Genomic DNA, 13,503 nt, shown 5'->3' with positions numbered 1-13,503 from the left:
TTATGAAGGAAGGAGAAACCCTGGCCTGAGAGGCAGTTATTGACCAGTATGGGTCAGCGTTTTCTCGGTTTCACAAAACCTAAACAGGGTATAGGAATAATCTGAGTAGTGAAGCTGGCCTATGGTCTGCAATTCCACACTTGACTTTGTATGGTTCATGCAAGCAGCCCCAATTTTTCTCCCTCATTGACTTTATAATAGGTGAATGTTTTGCTATTGCATCGATACATTCATGGCCATAAATCCTGCTGTCACCTTCATGTATTTGGACTTCATGTAAGATTGCTTTAGAAAAGGAGAACTTTCCCTGTTAAAAGAAAATTAAAACTGCTGTTGTAGCAACACATGAAGGGTACGAAGCACGAAGAAGAGCACATCTAGGCAGGGAGAGATTTGGGAAGGTTTGGGGAAAGAACTAATACTTTCAAATGGGTCTTAAAAGACAGCACATTTTGCACAGGTAGAAATGGGTGTGGGAGTAGGAGACAATTTCCAGGGGACAGGGAGGCAGGGCCACACCGATGGCAAGCCCCCGAGGGCAGGACTGCCTTCGTGGTATGGGAGGGGTGATAAATATTTGCTGAATGAAGAAATTCGAGGATGGAGGCAAGCAGGGGGAGAGTGAGGAGGAAGCACGGTGAGGCCCCCTGGGTCAGGAATGAATGGAGCTGAGCAGTAGGCAGTCAGCACGGTGAATGCCCTTGGGAGCATCCAGAGGGGGATGCAGGGCACCTCTCCTTGCCCGAGGTCACATAAAGAATTAGCTGAAAGGAGCACGCAGGTGTCCAGCCTTCTTGAAGCTTGCCTTGTACCTACTTCAGCCTTCTTTGAGTTCCCAGGGTCGTTGGGTCTCTCAGTCTCGGACTCCAGCCAGGCAGGCCAGAACTTGGTGTTTAAGGGAGCTCGTGCTCATTCAGCACTGGGCCCCACCGTGGGGAGATGGGTCAGGGACAGAAGTGGGCTGGTCCCAGGACTGGAAGTCATTCTCTTCATTCCGGAGCTGGTTTTGTGCTGAGCTTCCTGCTGACACGGCCTTGCTGGGCCAGGCGGAGCCCCAGGGAGCCTGTCTCAGACGAAGGAGGGGTGCGCAAGGCGCCTCAGGCCCCACGTTTAAGGAGACACTTGTTCTCAGGTTCTTGCAAGTGCCCCTCCCTGCCTCGGGGCTGAGGTTTCCTGCCTGGATCCACTGCCCCAAGCAGAGAAAGGACTTGGCAGTTGTTGAACTGGCCCTGGGAGCCACGGAGCTGAAGTAAACAGTAGGGGAGGGCAGGCGGGCCGTGTTTAGGCTGGTGAGGTTGGCTGGCTCTCCACCCCGGCAGAACCAGGCAGCAGGGGCTGGCTCGCTGTCATGCGGCAGCTTGGAGCCGCTCCCTCTGTCCGCCCTTACTGCCTTCCACTGCACCAAGGAGACTGAGCCAGCCTGGAAAGGGGGTCCTGGGGATTGGTCCGTGGACCCAGGCTACCCCTTCACTTGGGCAGGCCATTACCCCGGACTCTGGTCCAGCTGTTCCCAGACCCTGAAACAGAGTTGGGGAGAGCAAAGCTGTAGGAAGCCCAGTGTGTGTGTGTGTGTGTGTGTGTGTGTGTGTGTGTGTGTGTGTATACGTGCGGTCGGTGGCAAGCAGGACCCAACTTTGCTAATTTTAGCTGTTGTGGTCCAGTCCTGGGGAGAGGGGTTTCCATCGGAATCTCCAGCTGTCCCGATTTGATTTCCCCATCTCGCTCTAATTAGCAACGTGCCGACTGGGAGGGGACCTGGGCTCACATTCTGTTCTCTGCTCATATTTTTAACTCTGTTTTGCACAGAGAATGCCAGGTCATTCCAGCCCTGGTGCAGGGAGTGGGGGGTAGGGAGGAACAGGTGTGGGGTCCTCTGTCCCCTCCCGTTCTCTGGAGCCCAGGAGAAGTGTGTGTGGGGGGGGGGGTGGTGGTGACCCCTTGTCCTTTTGTCTCCCTGACCCCCTCCTGGTGTCTGAGGCCAAGTGCTTTGACAGGCAGACAGCGTTTTATTCATGGGCTTCTGTGTTGTGTGAACAGTCAGGAAGGGGCGGGGCTGGGAAGGACCCAGAGAAGCTCGCCTAGGAATGTCCCCATTTTATTTTCGGTCTCCTCCCTGCCTTTTAGTGTCCAGTCTTGTCATTTGCCTCCAGCTCCGCCTCCCCCTGCCTCTCAAAGGGGAATCTCTGTCTACCTAAAACCAATGATCCTGTTATCTCTAGGACCTGGCTTTGGGGTGCGGGGCGGAAGGGAGAGAGGAACCCTCTCTCCTGTGCCCTGTGCCCCAGTCCTCATGTGCTGGGAGAGGCGGGAAGAGTGGCGAGAGACTTCATCCTGAGGAGAGCTCGCTCACGGGGGCAGCTCTCCAAGGCCTGGGGTCCGCTTCACGCCCGTCACCCCCTTCTCCTGCCCCTGCAGGCTCTTCGGCTTCGTTGCCCGGAAGCAGGGCAGCACCACCGACAATGCCTGCCACCTCTTCGCTGAGCTTGACCCCAACCAGCCCGCCTCCGCCATCGTCAACTTTGTCTCCAAGGTCATGCTGAGTGCCGGCCAGAAGAGATGAACGCCACCCCTCGCCCGGGGCCATGGCAGTGGGGACGGGGCATGTGGGGCGGGGACTCATGAATCCTGACCACCCTTGAATCCAGAAGGAGGACTTTGGGCCAATTTTGGAGAAGGAGAGAAGAAAGTGCAACGTGGGGAGGGGGAAGTGAATTGCAGAGGGGAAGGGGGGGAGAGAGAGAGAGCTAGAGAAAGAAAAAGATGGGGGAGGATAACTTGGATTCCCCTGGGTGGATGGATACCGCAGAGCCCCCAAAGCCTCCACCGCTAACCAGGTCCACCTGATCCCCCTCCCCCTTCCAAGAGGCCGGGGCTCCTCAGAGGAGACAGACCAACTCCTTGAGGATCTATATTTTGGGAGTAAATGGAAAAGCTGTCTCCCTAACCCGACCGCTTTGCAAGGAGAAATCAAATTGAGAGAATCCTTTTCTGGCCACCTCTGGGGTAGATTGGCAAACCAAAAAGAGCCAGCATGGGCACCAAGTGGCAGAACTTTTACCTGTGAGAGTACCGTAGACCTGAGGTTCCTGAGGTCTCTGGACTCTGCCTCCGATGTACAGTCTGTGTGGGTGTCTGTATGGGGTATATACTGTGTCCACACCCACATCTTCACGTATTGATTTCCATGTGCCTCTCAGCCAGAGTTATAAATACATAGACTTGTGCGTGCCCCGTGTATTTGCACACGCATGTGCATACTGTCCAAAGAAGGTGAGAGTTGGGCGTGACAGGGCAGCAGGAGTACCCAAGATCACGGGGTCGCAGACTCTCTCTCGGTCCCCACGCTTGCTCTCTAGCGGCCCTGGGTGCTGCCAGCACCTTCCCAGCAAAGACCCCCGCAGGAGTGGGGCTGGCCGCCCTGCAACCTTAGCCCTGATCTGCCCCCACAGGGAGGCTGGACGCTTGGTTCGGGAGGTGCAGACGTGCGTGTGCATAGTCTTGGGGAGGAGATCCCTCAAGGGGGTTGCTGGTTGAGCTCTGGGGGTCTTCTCGGAGGCGTGTGGCCCAGCAGCAGGTATGGGCAGGTGGCTCCGGCTAGCTCTGAGCCCTCAGCCCATTCTTGCGTTTTGTGCCCCAGACCAGCCTTTCTTCAGATTTGCTTATCTGTTTGATGCCTTTTTGGGTGTCGGGGATCAAGCCTTCCTGCCCTGGTTTGTCCTTCAGGGTCTCTGTGTTGGAGCTCGTCCTGGGGAACCTGCTCCGTGAGGCCCCGGGGGAGACACCCGATGGCCTTTCATCCCCCCCTCTGCAGGTGATTCTGGGTCTGATTTTTACTGGGCTGCCCGGGCTGTCCTTGGCAGAGCTCCTGGGGCCGCTTCCTGTGCATCTACATGGCCTACCTACAATGCCAAAGCCTCGCTGTGCCCCCTCCTGCCATGGTTTCCCCAGCAGAGCCAAGCTGCCCGTGGAGCAGAGGGGCAAGGGAATGCATTTAGGTCAGAGGGCTGAGAGTCCATCTGGGCAATTGGGAACCCCCCAGACCACCACCCAAGCACTCTAAGCCAGAGTAGAAAATTCACCGGGATTCCATTATTGAATGGCTTCTTAAGCCTAAGGGGTTCCCTAGAGAGAGGCATTGTACTGATATATAAATATATATAATATATATGTGAGACATACTGACAGAATCTGTAAGCTAATAAAATATAAGAAAAGGTTAAAAAAAAGAATAGGTAAATTGACAAGAAGTATTTATTGTTTTCCCATATTGCTTTATTGCCTTACCGGGCATAAACCAATTCCCGTCCCTTTTTTATGTATAAGTGAGGTCTGAACTGTAGGGGGCCTTTATCCTTGGAGCCATCAGGGGTCTCCTGGCCCTACTGTTGGCCTTCCCTAGACTCCGTCTGGGGCTCAGTGAGAAGGGGGTGCACACGTCCATTCCCTTCACCCCCTTGCTTTCTGGCAAGCCCGGGGCACAGCAGTCGGCTCCCAGAGATGAGGGGAGCTGCCCCCCTCACTGTGGGCCTGAACAAGTGGATGAGCCTGCGGGGGACAAGGGTGTGTGTGACAGATGTGGGTGACAGGTGTGTCTTTTGCATTTTTTCTCCTCCAAGAAGCTGTATCTGTGCGGACGTTCTGTTTCAGGGAGTTGGAGAGTGTCTGAAGGTAGGGAGCAGGCCCTCGCTTCCTAAAGATTACGACCTTGCACTTGGTGGCCGAGGTTCCTCCAAAGTGCTCTTCCTTCTGAGGCATTCAAGCCAGATGCCCAGATCTCCCCACTCCTCATTCCCTACATACCCTGACTCTCTTCCCAGATAGGAGATATCCCTTGCCCACTTCCTTTGTAAATATCTCAATCTCCTGCTGGACCTGGCCCCGGGACTCTCCCCTCCTGGCCTGGATGTCCTGTCTCCGCTTGAGGCCAGGTCGAGTGGTAGACCCTTCGGCAGCCAGCCCCGGGCCGTCACACGTGCGTTCCCACTGCCCACCAGCAGCTCCCACCTCCCAGGCATGGCCAGCCCGCCCCGCTCAGGCCTGAGCCTAGTGTGACCCTGGGAAGGACTGGGCATCCTGGGAAGCTGATCAGCTCACTCCCTCGCGTCCCTCTGGAAGGAGTGGGTTTCCAGAAGAATGATAGGGAAGGGTACCCCCGTCTCCAGGCGGCCCTACCTTTGGGTCAGACACTGGTTGGGAGCACACCGTGGCTCTTCCATGTCTCACAGGTTAGGTCTCTGTACCCATGCGTGCACGCGCACACACACACACACACACACACACACACACACACACCCACAGCGCTGCGGTATATTCTTGCCAAAGATTTCCTTTAAGAGAAAGCACTTTTAATAATTATTGTTATTATTGTGTGAATGTCTATCCTTTCCTCTCCTCCTTCCCCCTCAACCTTTTTTGCTGTTATTGTTGAAGCTGTGTGTCAGCCAGGAGAATGCTGTCTGGTCTTGAAACAGGCTGGCAGGGCAAGGGTCTGGGGGAAGTTGGCAAGGAAGAACGGGAGAGGCGGCGAAACAGTGACACAGACGCCAGGCAGGCTCAGGCCTCGGCCCCCCGCTCCAGCCAGGCGTCTGAAGCCGGCCTGGGGCCTGGGGCTGGTCTGCACAGTGTCTGGAGGGAAGAGGGCAGGGAGTTGACATCTGTCCGATTCAGGGAGAGGTCCAGGTGGCTCCCCACCCGTGGAACAGGAGGACAGGGCAGGGCATGGGAACAATGGAGAGGTGACCCCAGAGGGGAAATAGGAAGGAAGTGAGCTGTCTGGTCAACCTCCAGGGGTGACTGCAATGCTCCCGCCCTGCAGACTTGGCACCCTGGTCCCCTTATCTAGCCAGGTGTTTGGGGGCCAATACACTGTGTCCTAGGCTAGGGAAGGGCCTTTTGACCTCTATCTTTGTCTGCGTCTCTCCCTAGCAACTCTAAAAATGTGTGGATTCCTTCTCCTGTGGGTTTCGAGGACTCCCTGGGCGTGTCAGAGTCTGGCAGGATAGGGGTGGCGGGGCCTGGTGGCCATGTGACCTGTAGGAGGCAGCAGCCAGCTGGACAAGCATGATCCTTATAAAGGGCACTCAGGAGGGGGGGGGGGACTCTGATGCGCCACAGCCGAGGTCAGGGAGGCTCCCCTGCCATCCAGGGGGTGTGGAGGTGTCTGTAAGCAGAACAGGGATAGGCTCGGGGCATTTGCTCACTGTCCCTGCCTCCTGGCTCTTCCCCACTTCTTCGGACTGTCTCAACTTCAGGATTGGGGGAGGTCAAGTGGGTCCATGCCCCATCCAAGGGCTGCCTCCCGCCCCTACGTCTCCCCACACTTGGGTTCCTTGGAGAGGTTGGGGGCAGAGTCCCAGAGCCACTCTTCACCCAGGCCCAGGCCCCAGGGTCCCGAGACTGGAGCTCCTGGCTGGTGTTACACGGGGCGGATGCACGATGCATACACGTGCGTGTGCAAGTGTGGGTATATACGTGTACATATTTTGCTGGTCTCTAGGGAACACGGGGTTAGGGTCAAAGGCAGCGAATGAGCGATGGGATGTCAAGGTCAGTATCACCCAGCAGTGAAAGGAATCAGGAGGGCCCCGATCGCTAGATTGTCAGTATTGTTGGTGAGGACTGGCTACACGGGGTGCTCCCTCCCGACTCCTCTGTCCTCAGACGCCGAGCATGTTTGAGGACTTCCGTTTATTTCCCACACCAGGGCTCTTCTCAGCAGCGAGGTAATTGCAGAGGAATGTCCCCAGTTTGTTTTCTAATCAGTGTTAAACAGTTTGAGACTCTCCTCTGTGTCCGTGTTCGGTTTGTGCGTGAGACTGAGCACGCGTGTGTGTGTGCACGCCATGTATCCCCATTTTCTCTCTTCCCTCCAACACGCCATTCGAAACAAGTGTAAGAAATTCCTTGCCACCCCCTCCCCGCCTCCCAGGCCCTCTGCAGGAGAAACAATAACTTGGCATCCTCCCCGTCCCCTGGCTGTGTATTTATATAGATGGAAATATCCTTTCTATTTTGTATCATCGTGCCTATAACCTCCACCACCTTGTATAAACCCTGACCTGTGCTCCTTGCCCTGGATATGAATGTATTTCACACCAATGCTGGCCCGCTCCTGTACAGCTGCTTTGTTTCTTGGCGACCCATTGTATGGCTTTATAAATGGTAAAGCGAAAGAAAAAGTCTGTGCCTTTATCTAACTGTGTTTTTCGGGAAGGGGTCTGCTGCGTCTTGGTGAGCATGAAGGGGGCCTCACCCAGGCTCCGGGTATGGGGTGGGCTTCAGGGATGCCTCTGGCATACGGCTCACCTGTAATTCTCCCAGCAGCGTCCCCACCGTCTAGGTCTTGGTTCTGATTGCCACTGAGTTTTTCATTTGGGTTCTTTCAGTTAGGAGAGAAACTCAAACTGTTGTTTTTTTTTTTTTAATTTTTTAACGTGTATTCATTTTTGAGAGATGGAGAGAGACAGAGCAAGAGTGGGGCAGGGGCAGACAGAGAGGGAGACACAGAATTCAAAGCAGGCTCCAGGCTCTGAGCTGTCAGCACAGAGCCCGGACGCGGGGCTCGAACTCATGAACGGTGAGATCACGACCTGAGCCGAAGTCGGACGCTTAACCCACGGAGCCACCCAGGCGCCCCTCAAACTGGTTTAAGAAAAAAAAAAAAGAATGTATTGGCCCACGTGACCAAGAAGTGAGGCACCACTGGTCTAGCAGCTCCAACGGTGGAATGGGGAATTTAGCTGCATCACTTGGTTCTGAGTTGGCTCAATTTTTAGACAGCCTCTATCCCTGGGGTGGCCCCACAGATGCTCCAGGATATGGCCACTCGGTGCTACCAGTTTGCATCCTTCCAGTGCAGCAGCCCCTGTAGAGAGCTCTTTTTTCCCAATATTTCAAGCAAGTATTAGATGCTGGGATGAATGCTCTTAGGCTCTGATAGACCCTGCTTGGGTCATAATGACTAACTCTGAACCAACCCGTTTACCTGGAGCTGGTTCACAGGACTGCTTCTGGAACATTCTGGTCCATGGGGACAGCAGGTAGGTGTCGTGACGTCAGAGTGACAAGGAGAGCAAGGCTGTGAGAGGTCATGTAGCTTCTGACAGGCAGATCATGTAGCAAACCTGCTAAGTGCCAGAGACGGCATTGAGCACGTATGTGTATTTTCTCATGCACCTGCACCCAGTGAGATAAGGGCCGTCCTTGTCCTCAGTTTACAGAGAAAGAAACCGAGCTTCAAAAACGTTGAGAGATTGCACAAAATCACAAAGCTGATAATTGGTGGAGCTGGGCTGTGAACCCTAAAAAGTCCATGCGTTTCTTAGCTCACATCTCTCTTCCGCTGCTGTTGGGGTTTTGTTTAGGAGGGAAAGACAGACTCTGATGAGTGATGGTCCGACGGGGAGCTTGGGGGGCTGGGTGGTCTGGCTGGCTTCCCACGGAGGGGACCAGGGCTCCAGATGTGTGAGCAGGGAGGGCACCCTCTGATGCCACCCCGCTCTGGAGGGATGTGGTTACTTTAGGCTGGGTCTGGGGCAGGGGATGAGAGAGACAGAGGAGAAGGACAGGCTGAGGCTGCCTGGCTTTGAGGGGACCAAACAGGGGGGCAGGATGGGGGCCGGCCCTGGGGAGGAGGAACTGGACTGGGGCTGCAGCAGGAGGGTCTGGGGTAGGGAGGCGAGTGCTCCTCATACCCCTTATTACACTGACGACTCTTCATTCCTTATTCGAGTGTGGTCCCTGCACTGTCAGCATCGGCATCACCCGGGAGCTTATTAGAAAGGCAGAACCTTGATCACCACCCCAGACCTGCAGATCAGAATCTGCATGCTAACAAGACCCTCAAGAAATCCGCACATGCACCGAAGTCTGAGCAGCCCGGCCGAGTGTCACACAGCTGGGACTCAAACCCAGGGGCCGAGATGCTCCGTGCACGGCTTGCCTCAGCACCACCCGAGCCGTTAGGATGGTGACCGCTCTTGTCTGGGTCTCCGGTGGAGACCAGCGGTCCTAGGCGTCACCTCGCAGTCCCGTCCCGCTGACCGGAGTGTGGCGTCTCTGCAGCCTGGCGCTGGCCGGGGCTAGGAAGGGGCGGGGCCCGGGCCTGGAACTCAGTATCCTGGTTGTTCCAGGTGTTCCGAGCGTGGGCAGAGTCCAGCCGTGGAAGAGGCAGGAACATCAGCGGAAGGGCAGGAGGGGCAGAGGGATGGGGTTGGGGGCCAGAGAAGAGGAGTCTCTCAGTTGGCCTCAAACTTGGCTGAAAAGTCCCGAAGCCTGGGTCACACCCTGAGATCCCAAGGGAATCCGTCTGAGGTCCAGCGGGGGCACTAGAATTTTTCACCTCTCTCCAGAACCACTGTGGAAGACCTTTCTTCATGCGGAATCCTCTGTGGCAGGTGTGTGTGCCCACAGACAGAAAGACAGACAGAGGCACCTGCCCCGGAGAACGGCCCAGAGGAGGGCCAGAGTAGGAAGAAGTCCTCTCTGGGTTGGCTTGGATGTCCCCGTGGCCCCCTTCCCCATGTGCCCCCTTGTCCCCTTGGGAGCTGAGCCCAAATGTCCCTCCTCCTGCCCCAGCCCCCAACCAGCCTGAGGCAGAACTCTTTGAAGGAGAAGCTGTTCTTAGTCTCTCTCCGGGGCCATGCCCAGGCCCTCTGGATGTGAGTGGGAAGGGAAGGGCCTGGGAAATCCGGTCCAGTGGCTCTGAAATGTCTCCTCATGGGCATAAAATTCTGCCTTCCTCTTTTAAAGAACTGGATTTTCCTCATTCATTGGCGAAAATGACTATTCGTCTCAGGAGTTTCTAAGCAACTCAAAGTATGGAAAGGATATAGCTGGTTCTAAACAACGGATAGTAGGTGTGGGACCAAATGCACCTGTGTGTGTGTGGGGGGGGGGGGTGCATGCACACACCCACATACACGCACACACATGCACACACAGGAGACCTAGCCTGTTGGGCTGCACAGTGTCTCCTTTGTGACCTCCTTCCCGCCCACCTTCTGGTGTGGAGACTCCGTCCCAGGGGTATCAGGCCAGCAAGGGGGCAGGGCTGCTTCCACAGCGGGCTGACCCCTGGCTGTGCTAATTAGCAGAGTGGCACAGTCAGAGGACAGGGACAGCACCCGTACCCCCCTGAGTTCCACAGGTCAGGCCAGGGGCCTGGTGCACAGTGGACGCAGGACGTGGGCAAGCAGGAGTGGGTGGAAAGGCCAGTGGGCTGCAGCCTCGAAGAGCCTGGGGACTGGCACAGCTTGGCTTGGAGCAGTGGAGGCGCGGGGAGGCCGGGATGCTGGCCGGGCTGTGTCCTGTGGCCTCCCGGGGACAAGGGAGCCCGCACCGTCACAGGTGGGGGCTGCTGGGAGCCCAGAGGGGGGAGGAGCTACTGGCAAGTGTGCTCTGGGACCAGTGAGTGCCCGTCTCTGCAAGTGCCGGAGTGTGGACTGCCTCCATCCCGGGTGTGGCCGCGGGCACAGCCTAGGAAAGGCCTCTCTTCCAGCCTGATCTGGGTATCTGGGAAGACCAGGCCAGGCCTTGGGACTAGAGATGAGCCTCATCCAGTGTAACCTGTCAAGGGAGCGCGGGTCTCCGAAGCAGGCATGGCTGGGCGTGGTTCTGGCTTTGCTAGGACTTCGGGAAAGTTTTTTCCCTCTCTGGGCCCCAGTTTCCTCATCTGTAAAATGGGAGAGCGCCTACCCCGAGGGGCGGGTGTGCAGATGAACTAGAGTCTGCTGCCGGGCTGTAGGGCCTTAAGGAATATGCATCTGCGTTCCTCTTCCTGTGCCTCTGGCCTCCTCCACACCATTCCTCAGGCCTCGGGAGACGCTTGGCTGCAGAAAGGACTCGTAGCTGAGAGCCTCCCCAACGATATTGATCTAGCTGGCTCCTGACTCCAGACCACATGCCTGCGGTGGGGGTGGTACGGCCGCCTCCACGGCTCCGGCTTTTATGGGGTTTAAAGATCATCTCTGGCCATCGAGACAGGATGTCCGGGCTCTGGACCCCTCCTCTCAGCCCCCGTTCCATTCCCTGACTCCTGGGTTGGTCCTGAAAAACCAGGGGGTGCTTGCAAGGTCGTCGGCCCCTGGCCTCCTCCAGCCTCGTATCCTGCATGAGTAGAATCTGACCTGGAGCACCATCACCCCTCCCTCAGGGGACTCGGGCTGGTTGGGGACATCAGGAGCAGAGGCTGCGTGGGGCAGGGGTCCTCGAGGAGGGCAGGAGACCACCAGGGAGAGAAGGAGAAAACCTCACAGACACGGAGCTCTAGAGCTGGTGGAGACCTCAGGGTAAGTCAATCAGTCAATGAATTCACCAGATATTTATTGAGTACCTACTATGTGCAGGCATTGTGCTTGGCATTGAGCAATACTGGTGTGTTTGCTTCTCTTGCAGCACCTGGGTATAATGACAGCACGGAAGGGAGAGTGGGGGGAACATAAAGAAGCAGCTAGTATATAATTACAGCGTGACAAGTGCCCCAGAGGACAGGCACATCATGCAGTAAGAGTTTGTAAACAGATTCTGATGGTCTGGGGAGAGCACAGAAGGGGTCCCCCAGGAAGTGACATTAGGGTCCACAGAGTGAGCAGGAGTCGATTGGGTAAAAAGGAGAGAAAAGATATTTCAGGCAGAGGGAACAGCACATGCCAAGGTCCGGGGGCAGGAGGGACATAGTCTGCCTGAACCTCACGTGCCTCCTCTGTGCAGCGTGTTTTGCAGTTTTAATTTCATATTCAGTGGAAGGCCAGATAGAAAAGGGGTTAAGCACACAGGCTGTGGTGTCACCGTTCAGATTCTGCTCCATTCCTACTGGCTGTGTGACCCTGAGCACGTGGCTTGACCTCGCTCTGCCTCTGTTTCCACATCTGCCAGGGTGGGATGATAGTGGTGTTATCTGACTTCGGTGGTTGGTGTAGGAATTGAGAGTCTCCACCTGTACAAACATTTTAGGACAGCACTCGCAAACAGTAAGTACTCAATAATGTCGGCTCTGTTTATTATCTACTTACTTGATTCCTCCCCACTGCCCCCCTCACTAGACTATTAAGTCCTTAAGAGCAAGGACCCAGCTCCGTACCTGGAGCCCCGGCACAGTGTCGGGCATGTGGGAGGCCGTCTCTTCATGTTTGTGGAAAGAGTGAGGCAACTGGAAGGTCAGCGTAGCCCAAGGGAGCTGATGGGGGGTGGGGAGGGTCAGGAGGTTGGACTAGAAGAGGGTGGGTGAGTTTGGCAGGGCGCATTTGGTCACGTGAAGGGTTTGGTGTTTGTTGTAAGAACAGTAGACGGTTTTGAAAATTCTCCATCGTGAGAGTGGTGGGAACAGATTAGCGTTTTGCAAAGATGACTGGGCTGTCTGTTCCAACATCTCTTGAATGCCAGCTATATGTTAGATAATATAGTCGATGTTATCTAACTTATTTATAAAACGACCCCGGGAAACAGGTTATATGTGGCTAAGGACACTAAAGCTTGGGGGATTAGTTTGCCCAAGATCTCAAAGCTGGAAAATGCTACAGAAATGGATTCAAGATCCCTTAGGACATTGACTCAGCTTCTACAACAGATTCCACATTGCCAAACACTTAAATGTGCTAGGAGTCCCCCCCACCCCGCCCCGAGGTAAAGGCTCCAACTCATACTGAAGCTCTACTGATGAAGTTGCCGAGGAAATACAGGTCCTTCAGTTTTGTTATACGTGGTCAAGAAAGGTGGCTCCAGCTCCTGCCATTGCAGCTGCATTCCAGTTAGTGGAAAGCAGAGACAGAGGAAGAGCAGATCATGTCCTTCTCTTTAAGGACACAGTCCATTGTTTGCATTGTATACATTGTTTCTGCTCAGATTGCCACCGCCCAGACCATCACCTGACCTCAAGGAGCTGCTGGGAGATATTACTTTGATGCTGTGCCACCAAGAGCCCAATGAGTTCTGGGGACTCATTAGTAAAGGAAGAAGAGGAGAGTGGGTGTTGGGCGTAGCTGCTGGTTTCTGGCTCACACTCTAGGGCCAGTGGGAAGGAGATCCCCTCTGTGGCTCCAGAAGCAGGAGGTGAGGGCCTACACTATGCTTCTTTCTGGGGCCACACTGGGCATGCTCAATGGCTAGACCTGGAAAACAAACACTGATCCAATGCAGGGGCGGTGAAGTATGGTTAGAAGGATAACACAGAGTTGAGGGACAGGTGAGGAGTTTGGGGCTGGATGCGTTGAGGGAAGTAGCCGAGGGACTTCTGGGTGGAAACGTTCACTGGGCACTTAGAAGTGAAGGGTCAAGGTCCTGAATTTACAGTGATATCATGTGGGGTAGCTGCACGGCTCAGTGGTCCTCTTTCCTGGGAAGGCCATGACATACAGCGGTGACCCCCAGTAGTCATGTCTGTGCATTGGGGTACTCTGACTGCTTCCTCCCAGTTATACAGCAGGCTGGTCCAGGGGCGAGTATGTGACTTAAGGTGGGGCAGTCCAAGCTCCTCCTTGAACCAGAGAAAGGAGAAAAGAAAGGGCC

General features: G+C 55.4%; 1 protein-coding gene across 6 annotated transcripts in view; it reads left to right on the top strand.

Moving 5' to 3' along the window:
- TNS1 (tensin 1) overlaps positions 1-7,181 on the top strand; it is a 193,953-nt gene extending 186,772 nt beyond the window's left edge. For all 6 annotated transcript variants that reach the window (XM_040476201.1, XM_040476200.1, XM_040476199.1 and 3 more), the window contains one exon: positions 2,416-7,181. In XM_040476201.1, the coding sequence (XP_040332135.1) occupies positions 2,416-2,560 (145 nt within the window). In that variant the 3' untranslated portion in view covers positions 2,561-7,181. The remainder of the gene's footprint in view (positions 1-2,415) is intronic.
- Positions 7,182-13,503: the final 6,322 nt, after the last annotated feature.

Source organism: Herpailurus yagouaroundi, unplaced genomic scaffold (assembly GCF_014898765.1).
Source record: "Herpailurus yagouaroundi ecotype Mexico unplaced genomic scaffold, PumYag 140, whole genome shotgun sequence".
Classification (NCBI taxonomy): domain Eukaryota; kingdom Metazoa; phylum Chordata; class Mammalia; order Carnivora; family Felidae; genus Herpailurus; species Herpailurus yagouaroundi.
The sequence above is the reverse complement of the archived record's forward strand: the minus strand, read 5'-3'. Positions and strand labels throughout refer to the sequence as shown.